The sequence below is a fragment of the Oculina patagonica genome, chromosome 1, assembly GCF_052425735.1.
Source record: "Oculina patagonica isolate OP01 chromosome 1, crgOcupat, whole genome shotgun sequence".
NCBI classification, from domain to species: Eukaryota; Metazoa; Cnidaria; class Anthozoa; order Scleractinia; family Oculinidae; genus Oculina; species Oculina patagonica.
The window spans coordinates 39,482,254-39,502,433 of record NC_135758.1 but is presented as its reverse complement, the minus strand read 5'-3'; the positions used below and the strand labels follow the sequence as shown (position 1 = coordinate 39,502,433).

The window sequence follows — 20,180 nt, the reverse complement described above, 5'->3', positions numbered from 1 at the left end:
AAAACATTCTTGTTTGGCGTTCTTTGTATTTTTGCCTTAATCTTTTCGGATTTTATTGAAGCGTTTCTCAGTAGTGTGGCCCAGGTTTCTCTTTGGTTCTTATTGTGTCAAACAACTGGTACTTTCAGACTGTGGTCGCGTAGGCGCAGTCAAGTCAGCGGTTTTTCTCTCTTAATAGGTTTAGGGGGCGATGGGGGTGGGTGGGCCAACGACTTTTGTCAATAATTGTAGCTGCGAAGTCTAGTGGCGTTCTCCAAGTATTGTATCCCCCATACCGCTTGTGTTGTCAGTGTGACGGGAAAGCTTTGGCTTGGTAGTTCCATATCAGAAAAAATAGAATCGATCAAAACCGTGTACTCGCCTGCGATAATTTTTTTTTCCGAAGAACTTACTCGGGTTGCTCTTTTTCCCGATGTTTTCGCCTTATGCCCCGCTTCAGGCCAGCACACGTATTTCTTGGTTGAACGGCAGCAGGCCTTGGTACGACTTTCCATCTTAAGCCATGGGAATTAATTACCGGCTTCAGGCTTATTTCAGGCTTAACGTGATGAGTATCTAAGTAGCTTAATTGCCATTAAAAGCACGTGAAAAATAAATTGCTATTTGGTAACAAACAAATAAAGCCAATCTATGAAAGAAAGAAACGGTAACAAAATTATCGTAACGTATGTAAAAATCTGATTTGTGTCAGTTACCGCATTCAACCTGGAATTAATCTGAAATTATTTGAAGAACAATTTCGTCAGATTAGGCCCGACCAAACGCACAGAACATAATTATCGCAATTTTGTTGCTCACAACATGTTGGACACGTTTGACCATTGTGAACGTGTTGCAACATGTTGGATGATGTTGGATCAAGTTTGAAAATGGTCCAATAAGTTTTTCTCGCAACATATTTGGATGCTGTATGATGTTGTACTCGTTTGGCCACGTTCGTGCAACAGTATTGCGCTGAGGCATGCGCACTAGTTCGATTTGCTATTTCAAAGCTCCATCCAGCATGCTGCAACACATTGCAACAGGGTGCTCATACGTATGCATTTACTTATGTTCCGTTGAAGTGTTATGTGCGTTTGGCCTGCTCTTTTCGTATTTTGATGGTAAATGGGAATTTGGACCAGTAACCTACGGTCAACTCCCTCTATAACGGACACCTTCAGGACCCTCATTTGGTGTCCGTAATAGAGAAAGTTCGAAGTAGCAAGTTATTTTCAGCAATTCTTATTTGCCGGGACTTCAACTCCTGTCCGTAATAACGGGGTGTGCGTAACAGTGAGGTGTCCGCAAGGCGAGAGTTGACTTCGTCGGAGTAAAGCAAATAGACAAACTGAGTTTTTTAGGAAAATCACCACTTGGTTTGTTTATTCTCAAGAAACGTGTATTTGTTTTCATGTGGAGAACCGTGTGAAACCCATTTACATTTTCATGCATCGTCAGTGTCAATTTTACGCCCACTGAGAAGATCAAAAGTACAGCATCTTGTAATATGTTATGAAAACAACCGTTTTCGGTTTTTGTTTTTATCCCATTCTAGTCTAGTCATTGTCGAGTATATTCACATTTTTCAGACCAGAGTAGACTAGATTAGATTAGACTAGACTAGACAGATTAAACTTGTCTCGTCCATAATGTTCAAGTCCATTCCCATTTCTGTCTCTTCTCTTGATTTATCTTTCTTAGATTTTTTTTTGCATTTTAATGCAAAGTGATAGTCAGCTCCATGAAGAAAGTATTCATTCTGGTGTAAGCTATCTAAAATACTTCACGCTAGCTAGCGCTCCTTGGCAATAGTCTCCTTATATCCTTGAAAACCATAAGCTTAGCTTTTTTGTCGAACATTATTTTTTGAAGAACATATATGTACGTGCCTTCCGCATTTCAGCCTACATCTTAGCTATCGATCTAGTAGTTTTATTGGCCAGTTTACAAAACATATTTTTTCTTTTATTGTGTCCACCACTCATCGCTATCGTTAAAGTATTCGTCCAAGCCTCGCTTACAACAGCGTAACGGACATGAAGGAAGGCACACTTCGGGATCGGTGCAGCTGCTTGGGCAAACTACAAAAACAAAGAGCAATAGTATCAGTAAATGTTCAAATGCAACTCTTATCCTGTCTTGTCTTTTTATATGGCATTCAGGATTGCGGAGGCAGAACTTCAGGATGTAAAACGTATCTGAGGCCAAGCCTGGCGGCTTGAAATGGACCGACCGGAATGGAGAAAGCTGTTAGAAGCCCCTATGCTTTATGCGCTAATTGGCGTTTTAAGGGTTGATGATGATGAACAATGTACAGATAATAACATTAAACACTTTAAGTGCCATATATTTGCCTTCGCGTTTATTTTGTCCTACAAAAAAGCCATTCCTCGCAGTGGTAATGAACAAAATTGAATTCCAGCATAAAAGCGTCATAACGCCCACCCACTGCTATCCCCATTCCGAGGTGATGGTAGACCAAGACGTTTTCTAAACATCCCCCACCCCAGATGATGAAAAAGACGCTAAGAACTTAGAACTTTAATAAAAATTCAATGCCGGTTATACTATTACTCTGAATGTTTATTGATAATTTAATTATAGGTATTTTGGTACCGCGATGCCGACCTTTATACCCACAATGTTTATTCACATAATTAAAGGGTTCTTGCTCTTATATGCTTTTAAGTTCAAACGCAATAAACAAAATACTAGTTTGGTTACCATGGACAGCCGGTGCCGGTGCCTTTGGACGATGATAGTGGTAATGATAGTGAACGGTTTTGTTATCTAAAAACAAAGATTACATCAAATAGAAGGTGTGATTAAGTTATTGTTTCAATGATAAGTTAAAACAAATGTGCATTTTCTTACCATTTTGCGAGGATGGTGTTCCTGGGACGGAAGAAGGAGGTTGAGGAGTTGGACCAGGCGCCGGTGAAGGAGGAATTGACGGGGATGGAGGAGCAGGAGATGCTGGTGGTGGTGATAACGCAGGAGGAGGAATAAAGGCTGGAGGAGGAGGAGGGGCAGGAGGGAAAGACGGAGGAGAAAGAGCAGGAGGAGGCGGATTAGGTGGCGGAGGACTAGGTAGTGGAGAGGGAGAAGGAGAAGGAGAGGGAGGAGGAGGAGGAGGAGGGGGAGGAGGAGGAGGTGGTGGTGGCGGAGGATGTTGAGGAGGAGATGGTGGTCTGGTAGGCGAGAGAGGAACGGGAGGAGGTGATGCGGCTGGTGGATGATAGACAGGAACTATTGAAGTGTTTGGGGCAAGTCCTGTGAACAAATTCAAAGGCAAAAAATTATTTAATATCTCCTACATTTAAAGCAAGAAACGTTTTGACACATGATGAACATTCTGTTGTTTTATCCAGCCTAAGGAACGAACGAGATTTGCAAAATGCTAGGTGCTTCACACTCGGCCAGGCGTGGTTCAACGACAATAGCCATTGGCCATTCGTGGTGGTCTTAAAGGAGACGCAAACTGGCTTGTAATTTATTCAGATCTCACACAGTTTTAAGGTAATTTCCAAACACACGCTATGCACCCCTGCTAAACAACAATTTGCGCGTATTTAGAAGTATGGTAAATTATTCTTTAAATTCTAAATTTTGAATAAACCAGGAAAAGTTTAATAATATAATATCCTTAAAATATTCTTTAGGTTCTTCCAAACATTATTCTACCCTTATAAATAAGACTACGTCCTAAACATGATGAGAAGTAATGGTAAAACCTTACGTAATTGTTTCCTTGCGTTCATATTTATACAGTTAATCATGAAAAATAAAAGCAATTAAATAACCTTGTTCCGATGTCACTAACACATCCACAAACTCAGAGCAGCCAGAAATTACAGGCTCCGAAATGCGTTGAGCACCGTTTAGAAGGATTTTCCTTTTTCCTGTTGGGTCCACAGCATTGAATATCACGTGACTATGTAGCTCTGGTCGATCAATGACGAGTTTGAGTTTAAAGCCAGATCCAGTTACAAGATATCCCTCGTGCTTGAGAGAAGAGTAGAGTTTAAACGAAGATTCAAAGTCATTGATGAAATTCAGTGCGACGCACTTCTCTAAAACAGTAACAAAATTGCATTCATGGCGTTAATGTGATGTTTGTTTCATCTAGTGGTTTGATTAACATGATCATGCACGTTAATAATAATAATTAAGAAAGGAATTGAATTGTTTCTTTTGCTAGATCATGTTACCTGCTCGCAGTAAAATTACTTTTTACATAAGTATTTTTTGTTGAAGTCCAGTTTTTGTGACAATTGAGTTCTTATCGTGCTAGTTCTGTAAAAGAAATATTACAGAAATATGTGGGCTGTTTGTTTAGCACTTTTTACGAGCGAAGAGACAAACACTTACTAAAACTTAGCCTGCTTATTGGTTAACTCTTTGCTTAAAGTACTAGTCTATTTATCAAATGTTGCGTAAACGTAGGCAGGCTGCGCGGCAACAATTGAAAACCAGATGAGAGATTTGTAGAGTCCTCTTACTAAAAGAAAAATGCCTGAGGACTTACGTATACTTGGGATAGTTGGCGCCTCAGAGACAACTGAACCCCCAGTAGAAATTGAGGTGCCAGCACTTCCCGTCGCTGGGCAAACTGGTATGCAGGTAGGCAGAGCAGGGGGTGGCAGAGGCGTTTTTGGAACCAAATGAGGAGGGTGAGGTAGGGGTTGTCCTTGGATTGCAGGATGCTCTACTGGCCCAATCACGTTTTTACAGTTCTTAAGTTTGTTGTCGTTTTGTGGGATTGGATGAGCTAAAAAGGTACATCGATCGAGAACATCCGGTTCGCCGTTGTAAAAGTCGAGAGCAAGCTCAGTCCCATGAGATTCTCGTTTGGGAGATTCGCAGATATACCAGTCTTTGTGCATGGAGTTAAAGAGGAAGTTACGATTATACCTCATTACTGAGTAAATATGGAATGAGCTGTCTTTATCTGAAAAACGAAGAAAATCATTTCTTAAGTAAAAACTGCAGGCGCAAAACAGTTCTTTTGGCCGATTATTTAGGCAAACATTTTATTACAGATATATTATACAGATAGGGGCCGGTGTCAAAAGGTTTTTAAACGAGAAGAACAAGATTCCAACCAAATTTGCTATATTCGACTGCATGCCATTGTTTAGAGAACTTGATGTTGTCATGGTAACCATATTTTGACAACTTTCTTGTTGCATCATTTTATTAGTTTTGATAACGTTTTAATTTGAGTCAGTTTTAGTGGTTTTCTTATAATGACGACGTAGAAAATTGAAAAGTCAAGATAGTGGATCCAAATATATTATAAAATTTAATAATGATTAAAACCAATAATAAAAATAAATAATTAGCGCAAGCGTACTTAACTGAGGTAGCGCAAGGTAACCACAAACACAATAGAGGTGAATAAAAGATTGTAAAATTCATTAAATATTCATGCGGGTGCAAACCAATCCCAGTACCATATTCAGATCACATGTATACAACTGTAAACCCCAATACAAATCAAACAATAGAATTAACTTTTGATACAAACTCCTGCTCAGCTAATTAGTATTCATTAACTTTAGATACAGATCTGTACTGATTCGCATAACAATACTTTGCATTCAATTTATTGTTTTCATCTCACAAGTAGAATAAAATATTCGCGTCCGATCTGTATGGACGTTTACAATGGCTCGCCTATTGTAAACGCCCATACAGATCTCCCGCTCATATTTTATCTACTACTAAACACTTCACAGAAGGGTTTCTTACCAAAAAGTTCCGTTCCATCCCTCTTTCGTAGGAAAAAGTGATAGTTCTTTTGCCTCATAAAATAACCAGGCAAACACGTGGACTCAAAAGAGACGCTGTCTTTGGTATTTCCATAAAGTGCAGGCACGCGAGCAATGAACACGTGACAGAACGGCTTCGAGAAGAATCGACCATTCACTGATCGCCAGCAGTCGTTGAGAGTGAAGTTCTCCTGTGCGTATGGATCATCGTAAGCGTGGAAGGTGTACATGGCATTTGCTACAACTAAAACCAAATGGACATTTTCATCATTCCTATACACTAGCACTATGGGGACTACTATAGTACTAAGGGCGTGTTTATATGGAGGAGAGTTGTCCCTGGTAGGAGGGTTACCCTCCATACCGAGCCACCCCGGGCGAGCGAGATTTTCATACGTTTTTTTATAAATAGCTGCGAACTGTTTATATGAGAAATTGCAAAGTTGGCTCGGAGGGCAGGGTGACCCTGGGTGGAGGGTCACTCGCTTTGAAGGTGGGGTGACCCTGGGGAGCGAGCCAACTTTTTTCCATATAAACAGTTTGGTTATTTTCGTCTCGCCTACCAGGGACAAGTTGTCACATACAGAGCATGCGCAAACGCTGCAGTCGACCAAAACAAAATTGCAGATACATTGAAATCAAATTCGGCGGTAAATTTGTCCAAAAAATGGTCGTGGTCGATGTTTCAGCGTTCCTTATTTAAAAAAGGCAGACAAAATAGATGTTTCAAAACAACTCTCGCCAGTCTTTTGAACCGAGAGGGCCAAGTTTTGGCTCGGTCAACAGGGACAACTTTTTTATGTAAACGCTCAGCAAAAGATAGCTCGGGGGAGAGGGTAGCCCTCCTACCAGGGACAACTACGATTTTTAAGAAAGATATTTGTATGAATAGTAATGTGAGCAAGTGAAATCATATTTATTTATTTCATAGGTACTGAGATTTACTCATGAAAATCGTAGGGAGTAAAAATCGTACTGATTCAGAGCTTAGCCAATCAGGAGCACGAACGACAAAATTTCACTGTGAAAAAATATCGTTCGTCCAATTAGCAACGCGAACGACGAATTTTCACAGGTGATGAATGAACGTATTGAAGGAAACGTCATCCTACAGCCGTTGCCGACAAGAAAACCCGCGCTTTGAAAAATGGCCGAGGGAAGGTTTGCTTCTGTTTCCTGAGTTGAAGAATTCATTTTAGAACAGGAAAACAAAAACACCGCTCAAAAAACTGAACGAGATGTAAAATTGCTTGAAAGATTTTTGATAACGAAGTTAATTTAATATTATTAAAATACCTGTAACCAAGAACATCGCACCGTAAAAACAAAAAACAAATTTGCACAAGCACTACGTGAACACAACGTAAATGAAATCGCACAGTCAGTATGTGACGGCTTTACATCTCAGTCGGGAGAGAAGTGAGGATCATCGGGTGGGCTTGTGGAAAGTCTGGGCTTTGTTGATGATAAAAAAGATATAAGGTTTGATTGTTTTGTATTTTTGCGTAAATGAAAGCTGATTTACGAAAGAAAAATCCCAGTTTGTCTTCAAAAGAAAAAGAAAAATACGAACTCCCATGTGTTGCCGAATTTTGCAGGTAGAAATTCGGTATTTGCGGCAAGCAAACATACCCCTCCCTAACCATTTTGTCGCCTTACTTTTTGTTGCACCTCCTACTCTCCAGACCAGTGACCGTGCAAGAGCCTGAGCATCTTCGCCTGGTTTTGGAATATAAACCAATTCCCTAATCGGAGTAAACGAGGACGATTCACCACCACCACCAGCGCCACTCACCCCAGTGCTCCCACCTCCCGCAATACCACCGCTGGTAGATGAAGTAACCTGAGAAGTTCCAGACACAGAAACAGAAGCACCGCCTGTGGCTCCTCCAGCACCCGCTCCAGCACCTGCAGCGGCTGCACCTCCTGCTGCAACTCCACCGGCAGCCGTTCCGCCTGTTGATCCTCCAGCTGCTGATCCACCACCTCCTGTAGCGCTTCCAGTTCCGGCTCCTCCCCCGCCTCCACCGCCTCCACCACCACCTCCTCCAGCTCCTCCTCCCCCCGGAGTCCCTACTGTTCCAGCCGTTCCTGCAGTGCCTGCAGTCCCTGCTGTCCCAGCAGTACCAGCCCCACCGCCACCGCCGCCACCACCACCACCGCCACCGCCACCACCACCACCACCACCTGCCGCTCCAGCTACAGTAGGTGTTTCTCCTATCCCAGGACCAGTTACGTCTACAACGCTTCCATTCTTAATGGTAATCTTAAATTGGTGCAAGCTGTCTCCATGAAAGCTGTTAAAAGCGTCTTGAAGTGTTTTCGTTGTCATTACGATAGCAGCTTTCGCTCCGGCTTTAGCTCCTGCCGATGTCCCAGCCTCCATTCCTGCCAAGGCACCAGCCTTTGCTCCTGCTTGCGCTCCACTTTTCATCGCCCACCTTGCGCCAAATGATGAACCGGCTTTTGCACCAGCTCGTGCCGCTATTTTAAGTAAAATGGCTTGATAAGTGGCATTTTGTGCTAGAAATAGGAAAGAGAATAGAAAATCATGACACTGAGAAGTTACAAACTATATCAGTTTCCGTTCAGTTGTCTTCTTCTGTGTAGTTGCTTTCATTTTGTACTTAATTAACTGAGCTGAGGTTTTAATTTGTATCAAATAATTACATTAAACGAATCACCGTAAACCCTGTTTTCGACGCAAGTGTTTGTTTATTCCTTTTTTTTTTTTTATAAAATATACATTAACGACGAAAGGCGATAGAATTTTTCTGCCAAACAGAAGTACCATAAATTTTGTATAAATGCCCCTTTGGCCTGTCCTAAATCAGTACTGTCTTCATACCGGGAGGTGTAGGTAATGTTGTCCATAGGAACTTTGAGGGAATCACTTTGTAAAATGTTTTGTCTGGCGTCTCTAAAGCAACTTCCAGGTGGTCGTTTTGATGATCGTCTTTCATTATAGCCTCCATGTAGTAATATTTGCCTTGTTGTAGATAAATCGGCAGAGATTTTTGGTTCGTAAACCTACGGAAAGAGAGAGTTTGATTATGATAAGCTGATCAATGAAGAAATAATGAAAAATTCAGACACCAAGCCTGTCAGCAGACGCGACGTCCGAATTAATTATAACGCCTGATTTAAAACGCAAAATACTTTCCCATGAAATCTGGCGGGCCAACCGAAAAGAGCCCACGAAATAGCTTTGTGAAAAATTTAATCAAGGAATTTAACAGGAAATTAATCAGTCAGAGATACAGGCAGACTTTACACAGAGGGTACGGAGAGCTACAGCGGGCGGTCAGTCAGTCAGTCAGACAGGCAGTCGGTCGGTTGGTCGGTCGGTCGGTCAGTCACAATCAGTCGATCGATCGATCGGTCGGTCGGTCAATAAAGCAAGCAGTTGTCATCAGAGACTCTTCTTACCTGTCGTACTCATATGGGTAAGTGGCAAATCCTCCATCTACATAACTGATCATCGTCTTCGTCTTTGGTTTCTCATTTGTGCTGATATACAGTTCGCTTCCAGCATCTGATGCTAAGAATGGGATGTCAAAATAAAAATTAAACCTATCCAGAATGAGGGTTCCATGATAATTTGTTCTTTTTTTCTTGAAGGCATAGTTCTTAAAGAGTGTACCCCCAGACCCTTTGGATTTGCACGTTTTGTGCGCTCATACAGCCCCGTTTGGGACTGTATGAGTGGTTACTTAAGTGACAAGCTTCAAAAATTACAGAACCGTGCAGCCAGAGTTATAACAAAATCACCTTTTGATACGAGTTTAAACCACCTCCTTTCCACACTCGACTGGGAGAGGCTATTTTCTCGAAGAAAGAAACAGAAAGCCTTAATAATGTATAAAACCATGAATGGACTTACCCCAGATTACCTACAAAACCTTTTCTCTCAGCGTCACTCTGTTTATAACTTGAGAGACTCTGAGGGAAAGCTGACGCTACCCAAACCAAATACCAACTATTTAAAACGAAGCTTTTCTTACAGCGGCGCTATGCTCTGGAATAACATGCCCAAATGTCTTAAAAATGCCGCATCAGTTAATAATTTTAAGAAAATTATCAAGAAGGTAGCTGACGTATCGGATTCCCGCACGGCAATCATGTAAAGCAGTTTTAGTTTTAGTTTCTTTAATACTTGAGCTTATTGTAACTGATGGTTTCCCGTGTTTAAATAAAGTTTTTACATTACAGTTCATACTCATCCTACTTCCATAAAAATCGTGATTTCGCCCCAGAAGATGTCTAAGTGAATTACACGGCAATTACAAATTCACTCACTAAACTAATTCACGCACTTAAAATTCTGATTTGAATGAAATACTCAATTAAACTCTCAAAACTCGGTCTAGTATTTCCTCTTAGCATAATCACCTCCTCTGGTAATTTTAAACGTGTATTCAAAGAAAAAAACTATGTCTTACAGAGGAAGAAATAGTGGTTTCCTGTCTGGAATGGAACAAAATACGTCCTTAGACGAGTACCAAAGAAGTCTCCCCATTTTGAAGGCTGTTCAAACGTTGGAACACATTTTGTGAAACTTGGAAGATTTGGATATCGTGGATCCGCCAGTAGAAACTTGACTCGCTTATAATCTATTCTGTCCCATTTTTCCAAGTATACGCCATGGGCCACTGAAATAGATGAAGAAAAAACAGAATGTGGCAAAATAGATTAAAGATTGATAAAAATCGTTGTTGTGGCTACTGTACTTTTTTTCATTTTTTTTGTAAAGAAGTGTAAGATGTGCACTGAAATGAATAGTTATATCGGGTATGTACCAGCAGACAAGGGGTACGAGATTTTGCTTCATGAAGTAGTCACTGTGTTATTTATTATATTTCAAAACATATACATCACAAATTAGGCCTTAGTGGTACATTAATTATATTAGTATACACGTTTTTTTGTCTAATATTAAAGATTGGGACTAAATAATTAATTTGCTATATTGCTCGAATAGATATTCACAACATACTCAATTAAAGAGAAGATTCTATAATAATGAGAAAATTTTCGGTTGAATTAAGATAAATTGTTGCCGTCGAACATGGTAAAATGGCAAAATACCTACCGTGACTAAATTAAAGGTAAAAATATAATTGAAGGATTATATTTCAGCATATTTACCGTATTTCCTCGATTAAACGCCGGGTACCGAATAAACGCCGGGTCTCCAAGGTGAAGTTGAAAATAGGCCCCTAAGGTATTTATTTAAGGTATGATAAGTTGTATCTATATCAGCCAGACATATTTTTGTCAAAAACAGCGAATAAAAACCGTTTCTAAATGAAAACCAGGCTCGAAAAACTGCAGAAGTCAAATAAACGCCGGGTCCACCAGGTCAAGTTTGTAATAAACGCCGGGGGCGTCTAATCGAGAAAATACGGTATTTATATTATGTTGTTTTTGATTATCGTGCGTGGTTTTATACGTAAAATGGACTCACTTCGATAAAACAAATTTAAATGAGTATACAAGTATAAATGAGTATAGCTGCCGTGGGGAAATAAAACATCGCATCATGCGAGACACCTAATCTTTTCATAATTATCATACAAATTAAACACCATAATATCATACTAAATGAAAAACGCCGTTTTGATGAGCTCCTTATCTGCAGAACTAAATGTCTTCCAAGTCAACAGTGAGAAAAAGGCGGGAATATATTGTCATTTATATTGTCATTGCGAACTTAGGTTCCAATTAAAACAACCAACAATCACAATCAGGTCAGAGAAAACTAGATATATACCAAAAAATACTTGTACTCACTGTTGCAAGGTGCCTCCTTACTACCAAATGTTCGCCGCCACCTAGACAACCTACGTTTGCCTTGAGCATATAGATTTATAAAGAAAGACGTTATTAGCATCATTACATCAGGTTTGAAGCAAGTCACATGCTTGTCTTGTTGGTTAGGGCTGGGCTGGTAAAGAAAAAAATTGCTCTATGACTTTTCTATTAATGACCTTCTCGTGCAATCGAAGTAAACCAATTGTTCCTTGCACCTTAAAAAGTGGGTTGAATTACCCAGATTGCAATTTTCCCACCACTTTGAAAAGGGATCAATCATGGAAGGAAAACAGTATTGCTGAAAGTAAAACTTTAAACGAGTAGTTGTCAAGTTATTTTCCTTGAATAAAATGTCAAAAGGTATGTTTCGACCTCTTTTGACGTCGCTATAGTAACAATTTTGAATTCAGCTGATCCTGTTTATTGGCGAAACATTGTACAAAAATTAAACTGAACATTTTTTATACCCTTTTATCAGAATTACAGTAATAGAAAACCAAACCGAGGAGGGTTAAAACATTTGAGCTCATCCGACTCTGGTTTATTTCCTTGCAATAAGCTAGTGAACGCAATAGCTGTCTTTTGACTTTTCAGTTCGACAGGCAGGCAGTGTAAAATAATTATGATTAATGACCAACACGATTGAGACATAAAACTTCTGACTTTAACTAAAGGCTATGCTTGAAAATTAGCTAGCTGGCTTTCGTGTTTAAATGGGCAAGAACATGTTCCTTGCAAGAAGACTTATTGTTTTCCTTTTCTTTCATAATCTTAAACTTGAGTGGGCGGTGAATGGCACCTGTGAAAGACAAGCCTCACCAAAGTTGACACAAACAAGGTTTCAGATTATGAATTTACTATGTTCTCATAATTTCAGAAAGTATCCTTGTTCAAAATATGATGTTAGAAAGATTTTAGAACTCTTCACCTCTAAAAAAAGATGGTGCATTTTAAGAATAACTTTGTGGCAAAAGTAACACCTACCTCCCAGATCTTTCCATTTGTTGTTTTGCTTACCACCTTTTGAAAATGACACCATAAACAAAGCGTATAGTTTCCAGTAAACAACAACTGTTGAATACTTCATTATAAGTGGTTAGTGGCTGGGCAAGAATCTGTAACTTGTAATTTAGGAACTGATGCACTTTCTTGTGATCCTGTCCATGAATGGAACAGAAAGGCCACCTGCTGCAAGGAACAATCGAAAAATGTCTTCACAACTGGTCACGTAACTCTTGAACTATTTTTGACATAGAAAAATTGGGTACTGTACTGTTTTATCTCTGTGGAAAATTTATTCAACAAAGAATGTTTGAGCGACTTCTTTTTTTTCATGCTGCATGTATAAGGTGTCAAAAGAAAGGAGACAGGTTAAACGACAGTTCTTACAGTTCTTCATTGTAGTCCTCCACTTGATTTTCTCCTTTTCAGGCCTTCGCGACCGTTGGTTCCTCGAGGATGTTTTCTTTGGCACAGATGGTGTTCGAGCACACTGTTGGTGGGGCCTCTTGTTCAAGGTAATGCGGTAAGGTGATGTGATAATCTTTACACGATTGTTGTCAATTTTTATTGCCCTCTGTGGGGATAAAGGATCATTAATCTTAGTTGGTTTCTTTTGTTCCTAAGGTTACATTGGTAAGAAGAGATCGTGGGTTATTGCTAAGTTTTGTAATATCGACTCAAAATGCTATGAATCAATTGTTGTCTTTGCCATTACAGCCGTCGATTTTGTCAAGACAGACAGCTTTTGCATTTTTTTACCATATTTGTCTCTGAATGATGGGTTTAGTTTCATTACCGCCAATGTCAACTTGTCAAGTGTCAGAGGAGGGATGTACATGCTCTTCGTTGATCTAATTTTTCAATTGTTTGTACTATCCTAGTGGGTTTACTGTCATACTGGAACTGAATTAACTGACCACTAAAACAATCTTTAAAGGTACAAAACAATTCTCTATATATAATGGGAAAATATAGGTTCGTTAAGAGTGATCAACTCTCTTTTCTCCTTACAACAACATTACATTGTCTGTGACAGGACAATAATAACCCAATCGTTAAAATTCTAGATCTGCACGGTATGTTTCTTTGATGAATAAAAAAAAAAAACATTAAAAGAAATTCATAACGATCAGCCGCCATGCGAATTAAAAAGATTCCAACCTGTGAGTGACAGTATAGAATTCTTCATTCCAGCAAAGCAGCTGTGTACTTCACCGGTGTTCAAACAAATTTATTCGAGTAGCTATGTTAAGTGTACCTACACTGTGACAATATTTCTTTTATGCCCAGATATAGTTTTGAATAAAAGTTACAAAATCTATTACCACCATTTTGCACAACTGTACATGTTTTAGGCATGGGCTGCCTTCTATTTGATCGCTAACGATTGCTGGAGTTACCCAATTGTGTAAACTTGCAAAGGAGTTAAGAGACGTCACTAATATAACGCAGTGTTTGTTAATTATTTGAGTTAAGAGACGTCACTGATATTATAATGTACTGTTTGTTAATTATTTTAAAAATAATGTTCTTTACCCAGGGAGCTCACATCACCAAAGGTGTTATTCAGTGAGGCCCTGCAAAACAGTTGATCGACAGAAAAATAAATTTAGTCAGATTACCCGTTGTGAACCTTCATCGATCGTTCCTCACAGCAGGTGGCTTTTCTTTCTTAATGGACTTCTGTTTTAACAAAGTGGCATCTCTGAACCACTTAAATGTATCACTAAAAGCGCTATTATCGTGGTGGAGCTTCCTTTCACAGCTCTAAATATGAAGTATTTAATCACCGCCGTGTTCTGTGCAGTTTACGCTTTGTTTATGGCGCCATTTTCCGAAGGTGGTAAAGTTACCACCAACATGAGAGGAACGGCAGGTATGGTTCTTCAATCTAATCAACAAATGTTTTTAACGCGTACGTTTATTCGTTTATTTTTTTTGTTAGCGATAAGAGGTTTTTAGCAGATGGAAACAAAGCGCTTATGGCCTAGACGGATTTTTATCTCTTCACGGTTTAAATGCAATTAGTCAAATTCAATATAGATTGTTAAATCGATAAAGTGTATTACAGTAATAAGTTCTCCAGCTTCAGGAAATGAAATACATCGTTATATTGGTTAAGCTTTTTCAATTTTCAATTCAGTCAATTGATGGTACTGTTTTACAGATAAAACTAATGTTAGAAATTAGACAGGTAAATTCCTGCCAAATTCTCGCTCGTCTCAAGACGATAGATAATCACCCAGCTTTTGAAGGATTTTGACCAGATTTAATTGAAACTGAAAAACATGTATAATATACTAGTAAAATGTTAAATGTAAGAACTAAAAACATATATAAGTGAAATTATTTTTCACCATGTAATTTTAACGGTGGCGTTATTTATGGCACGGAATTCATGGATATCTATCAGACATGCATGACACGGTATCAACAGTCAAGAAGACTCAAGAGTCAATCTTAACATACTTCAAAATCCCAGTGGCTTGTAGATAAATGACACATTGGAGTGGAAATGAACATGCGAGACCTCTTTATGCAGAAACGCCTTGTTTGAAAGATAGAAAGAGCAATAAAATATATTTTAACAGGGTTGTCACGACAATACATATTAGGCAGCAGTAAACAATTACTCCAAACGCCAACGAATGTCAAAATTGTTATATATCTACAGATATCAAAGCACGAAAAAAATTCTTCATCGGCATCAGTAGGTTACTTGTGGTAATATGTCCAAGGAAACAAAATTATAATTAGTCAAATGTCTGAGGGTCATTTTCTTCAAATCCTGCTTGAATTTACAAAAGGGAAACACGAGGAATGCATAACTTTAAGTCTTCAGTAATGGTGAATATCAAGCACACCTTTCCACTCACTCACTCACTCACTCGCTCACTCACCCAGTCAACTCATCATCATCGCGCAGGCTGGCGCAAAGGGCGGCTACAACGCTTTTCCATGCCAATCAAGTTTGCTATCCTCCTTCGCAGACATTCTTTCTGCTCATCACGCTAGCCAAAAGAACGCACGGTCTGCGTATTTTTTTGCGGTCCTCGATTGAGCTTCAACACAGATGGAGGAGGTCTTTCTGTACTCTGTTTCGCCATGTTGTTTTGTTCTTCCTCTTTTTCGTTTTCCTTCCGTTGTCCAATGCACTACAGTCATAGTAATGGAAACCATATCTTTCCTCAATATAGGCCCAATCTACCTTCAACGTCACACCTTTCTACTATCAATGGCAAAATCTGGAACAAATTTGCAGTTATACTCTTTATCGGGCAGCCATGCTGAATAATTCAGAGGAGAAAATAGTTATCTTGTTGAAAACCGTTTGAGATATAATTAACGATCTTTGCTTTTCTATACCAGCAGATAAACATGAACTGATTAGACAGCGACGCACATTTGGTACCAGGGATGCATCTTGTCCCTGTGAGTAAAGGCTATCTAATGTAACTTTAGTTATCCTCAGTAATTTTGCAATTGTGTGGGAAAAGCCATATTTATAAATAGTAGGCCTTACATTTAATGACTTGAACATAAGTCTTAATTTTTAATTAGCTTTAAAAATCTAATTGTATAATTCCAATTTATATTTTTTACGCTATTGTCATACTGTTCCTAGTGTTGGACTACAGGTTTGTAAGCTATTAGCTATTACGCGCAATCCTTTTTCTTAAATAACTTTTTTTTTAAGCTAGCTCAAATACCAATAAAACAAATCAAAACGACCGCACAAAAATACTCGTTTCGTTTGGTAGAAAGTACTATACTACGTAATAAAATGAAATTTGGTGTGTATCGAGCCACTTGAGGATTTCGCATTTGTCATTTTGGTCCAGTTCTTCATTACTTCACCTTTTTTTTTTCTAGTGGAACGTGGCGTGTACTTGGAGAGATGGGACAGAATAGATTACAAGCGTGTCAAGTTTCTATTGAGTGATCCCCGATATCCAAATCTTCCAAGTTATACAACATGTGTTCCAACATTTGAGCAACCTTCGAACTGGGGAGACTTCTTTGGTACTCGTCTAAGGACGTATTTCGTTCCATTACAGACGGGAAACCACTACTTCTTTCTTTGTAAGTGCATGATCACTGGACCGTTTTTATAGCAGTTGATGGCATAGTATCTTAGTGTAACTTAAATGCATGCATGATTTCTATTTGTGAAGTGTCGCAATGTACATGTATTAAAAGGACTGTGGCTGAGCTAAGTTTATTTTATAAAGTTTTGCCAAATACTCGCTATGTTAAACTTAATGCTTACAAAGAAATTACTTTTTGGATCTAAATGACAACATCGAAATTTTCCGAAGATTTTCGAGGAAGATCAGAGGATGCTTCAACTTTCGGATCATTCAGCATCAAAAGCCCATCAGCAAACATAACGTCATCGGTATCTTCACGATTTTTGTTTAGTGAAAGAAATCCTTGTAATTTAACACATTTTGGCCTTAAAAATGTTATTTAGATGTTTCTGTTCCAGTAAAGATGCATAAAAATGTTAACAATCTTACCTTCAAATTAAAGGGAAATTAGCATATATTTGGAGAATTTTATATTTAAAGGCAACGTTTTGGAATTTTTGGAGCAACTTTCGAGCAACTCTTTGGAATCTGGAGCAATTTTTAAAGAAATTTCGAGCAACTTTCTGGGACATCTCGAGCATTTTTTGAAAGCCCTAGACACCAATGTACATGTTCTGAATAATACCTTTTCCAACACTTTCAAGAGCAACAGTTTGAATAAAACTCATATCATTTATTTTTGCAGCATCAAATGCAGGTAGCGAACTGTTCCTTAGCAAAAATGACAAGCCAGACACGAAGACGATGATTAGTGAAATAGATGGAGGATTTCCTTCTGGTCAATATGAGTACGACAGGTTAGACCAGATTTACTTTTTCAATTAACAACTATCGCCAGAATCAATAAGGAAGTCTTTTGCGTTAAATGTTTTGTAATCTACATCTTAGGTGTTCGGTGTCGACTTTAAGCTCGAGGGAAGTCTGCCTTCGCTTTCACTTCACTCCACCCTCGAGTAATGATTTTTTTTATTTTTATATCGTTATCGTATTCTTTAGGTTTAGCTCAAAAAAATTCGTTTGGCTTGCATTTCTATGAAGTTGTCGAAAGGCAACTGTAACGGAACAAAACCCAAACTGCTGTCTAGACTAAAAAAAAAGTTCCTATACGAATTTGGAAACCATTTGAGTTCTCGTGCTGTGATGGGCTGGGTCGTTGTTCTGCAGATACTGATTGGATATATTCTTACATGTGAAGAAAGCTATACGTCTATACTTTTGCTTAAATATAGCAAATACCCACTTCTATTTGCAAATTGTCTTAAACTTTTGTTATATAAAAAATAAGGTATGGTATGTCATGACATGGTTTGGTATCGTAAGGTGTGGTGTGGTATGACTTCTCTTGATTCATATTATTCCATATATATTTATTTATAGATACACCACTCAAAAATCTCTCCCAGTTTACCTAATGAAAGGCAAGCAATACTACATGGAAGCTATAATGAAAGACGATCATCAGGAGGATCACTTGGAAGTTGGACTACAGACACCCGACGGACAATTTTACAAAGTCATTCCCTCAATGTTTCTATGGACAACACGGCGTGTAACAAGCAGTAAGTATCTGTAAACTTTACAATCGCGCAACTTAAACCTGTTTGCCGTATTAGACACGTCTGCAGTTCAAAGAGCCTTTTATTGACGATCCAGTAGTGGCAAAGAGCTTTTAATTACTGTTTGGTGGAGTGTGCATGATGTGCCGGACGGCCATTTTCCGACGTCGATGGCAAATAGACCGAGAGATTCCTGCGTTTAGGATACTCAATCGAAATTCATTGTATACATTCTGAAAAATGGTTTAATTTTATTGTGTATGTGTCTTCGGGTATAGCAGCCTACATAAAGTAACACAGTTTTGTAAGAAGCAAACCCTATATGGACAATCTGTTGAAATTAAAAAAAAAATAAAAAACACGTCTTCTGTGCTTTGTTTTGGCGGTTTAATCTTAAATTTCCACGTGCACGGTGTCTTTCAAATACAAACTCATTCAATTAATCAAGCTTTTTTCGAGACCCATAACTTAGGCGAAATCGGCCTTCGTTTTCCTTGATCGCAAATCGCTACCCTCCTGCGGTGTGATGTGTTGTTAATTAATTTGCTGCTACGTTCGCAAATTTCTTGTCTGTTTTCTAGTACAAAACGGTACTGTCCTAGCCATTTTGGTCAAAGCAGCAGCACGAGCCGGAGCATCGGCCGGTTCATCATTTGGAGCAAAGTGGGCGATGAAAAGTGGAGCAAAAGCAGGAGCAAAGGCTGGTGCCTTGGCAGGAATGGCGGCAGGAGCATCGGCTGGAGCTAATGCAGGCGTTAATGCTGCCATTAAAACAATGAAAAAAACTCTGGAAGACGCACTGAACACGCTCCATGGTGACAGCTTGCATAAATTTAACATTGTTATTAAAAATGGAAGCGTAGCCGCCGTAACTGGCCCGGGAATGGAAGGAGCGGCAGCTGGAGGAATGGGAGCAGGTGCTGCAGGGGCTGGAGGTGCAGGAGGTGGAGGAGGCGGTGGAGGCGGAGGAGGCGAAGGAGGCGGAGGAGGCGGAGGAGGTGTAGCTGGTACAGCCGGTACGGCCGGTACTGCTGGAGTACCTGGGACAACTGGTTCAGGAGGTGCTGGTGGAGGTGGAGGGGGAGCTGGTGCTGGTGCTGGTGCTGGTGCTGGTGCTGGTGCTGGTGCTGGAGCTGGAGCTGAAGCTGGAACTGGAGGAGGTGGAGCTGGTACCGGAGGTGCTGGTGGAGGTGTAGAAGGTGGAGGCGGCGGGGGTGCTGGCGTCACGACCGGCGCCAGTTCAGGGGGAGCTGCAGGAGCAGGTGGTGGTGTAGCTGTTGGTGGAGGAGGTGGTGGATCATCATCCGTAACAGTGACTGGTTCTGCAGGTGTGGCAGTAGGTACAGGTGGTGCAGGTGGCGCTATGGTTTCAGTCGGGGGAGGTTACACAACACGACGTGAAGTCACGTATATTCCAAAACCAGGAGAGGATCCGCAAACACTAGCTCGGGCTTTGGTTTGGAGAGTAGGAGGCGCAAGTAGACGTACGTAAACATCATTTTTTTTGTTTTTTTTTTTTGCGGATATTTCACAGAACCTCGAGAACCAAAAAGCCAAGCCAATTCCAGATAAAACGCCTATAAAGAATATGATGGGGAAAGCAGACGGACGTTAAGCCATTCATGGCTAAACGTCTATAACTGTAGTCACTGTTTAATTTAATTAAAAGAAACTGTGTGACACAGTTGTTACACAGCCGGCTTTACGGACACCCGTCTAATGAGAAACCCAAACGTGTCATATATTGTTTTAATTTAGTCGCTTTTGTTAAAGGCGGGGGGGACTTACGAATTTTTCATCGCGACTGATACGATACAAAGCAAAGATCACTTCGTTATCACGGACACTAAAAATATTACACTAATTCTGGGTTAATCAAATATCTAGGTCTCGTGTGGATGGAATGTTAGTCTGATAAGATTGCCCTTTGAAGGTCATACGCAGACAAACTAACAAACCTT

The 20,180-nt window shown here is 39.7% G+C and overlaps 3 protein-coding genes across 7 annotated transcripts in view; 1 reads left to right on the top strand and 2 right to left on the bottom strand.

The window, feature by feature from the left end:
* Nucleotides 1-20,180, top strand: part of LOC144630189 (uncharacterized) — a 28,677-nt gene that overhangs the window by 3,536 nt on the left and 4,961 nt on the right. Inside the window, exons 1-6 of one of the 5 annotated variants that reach the window (XM_078488524.1) lie at nt 13,014-13,087; nt 15,945-16,004; nt 16,446-16,655; nt 17,349-17,460; nt 18,041-18,222; nt 18,801-19,703. In XM_078488524.1, the coding sequence (XP_078344650.1) occupies nt 17,408-17,460; nt 18,041-18,222; nt 18,801-19,703 (1,138 nt within the window). In that variant the 5' untranslated portion in view covers nt 13,014-13,087; nt 15,945-16,004; nt 16,446-16,655; nt 17,349-17,407. Of the gene's footprint in view, nt 1-13,013; nt 13,088-14,280; nt 14,449-15,941; nt 16,005-16,445; nt 16,656-17,348; nt 17,461-18,040; nt 18,223-18,800; nt 19,704-20,180 lie in introns of those variants that run through there. The other 4 variants (XM_078488533.1, XM_078488518.1, XM_078488508.1 and 1 more) reach the window with 4 other exon arrangements.
* Nucleotides 645-9,331, bottom strand: LOC144630241 (uncharacterized). Its single transcript, XM_078488578.1, has 9 exons — nt 9,186-9,331; nt 8,605-8,786; nt 7,416-8,279; nt 5,737-6,000; nt 4,511-4,933; nt 3,786-4,055; nt 2,857-3,255; nt 2,707-2,772; nt 645-2,063 (listed from the first exon to the last, which is right to left on the bottom strand). Exons 1-9 carry the CDS (start codon nt 9,236-9,238, stop codon nt 1,948-1,950), a joined length of 2,637 nt encoding a protein of 878 aa, XP_078344704.1. The 5' UTR covers nt 9,239-9,331; the 3' UTR covers nt 645-1,947.
* On the bottom strand, nt 10,146-12,990 carry LOC144630247 (uncharacterized). Its single transcript, XM_078488590.1, has 3 exons — nt 12,555-12,990; nt 11,550-11,609; nt 10,146-10,408 (listed from the first exon to the last, which is right to left on the bottom strand). Exons 1-3 carry the CDS (start codon nt 12,655-12,657, stop codon nt 10,188-10,190), a joined length of 384 nt encoding a protein of 127 aa, XP_078344716.1. The 5' UTR covers nt 12,658-12,990; the 3' UTR covers nt 10,146-10,187.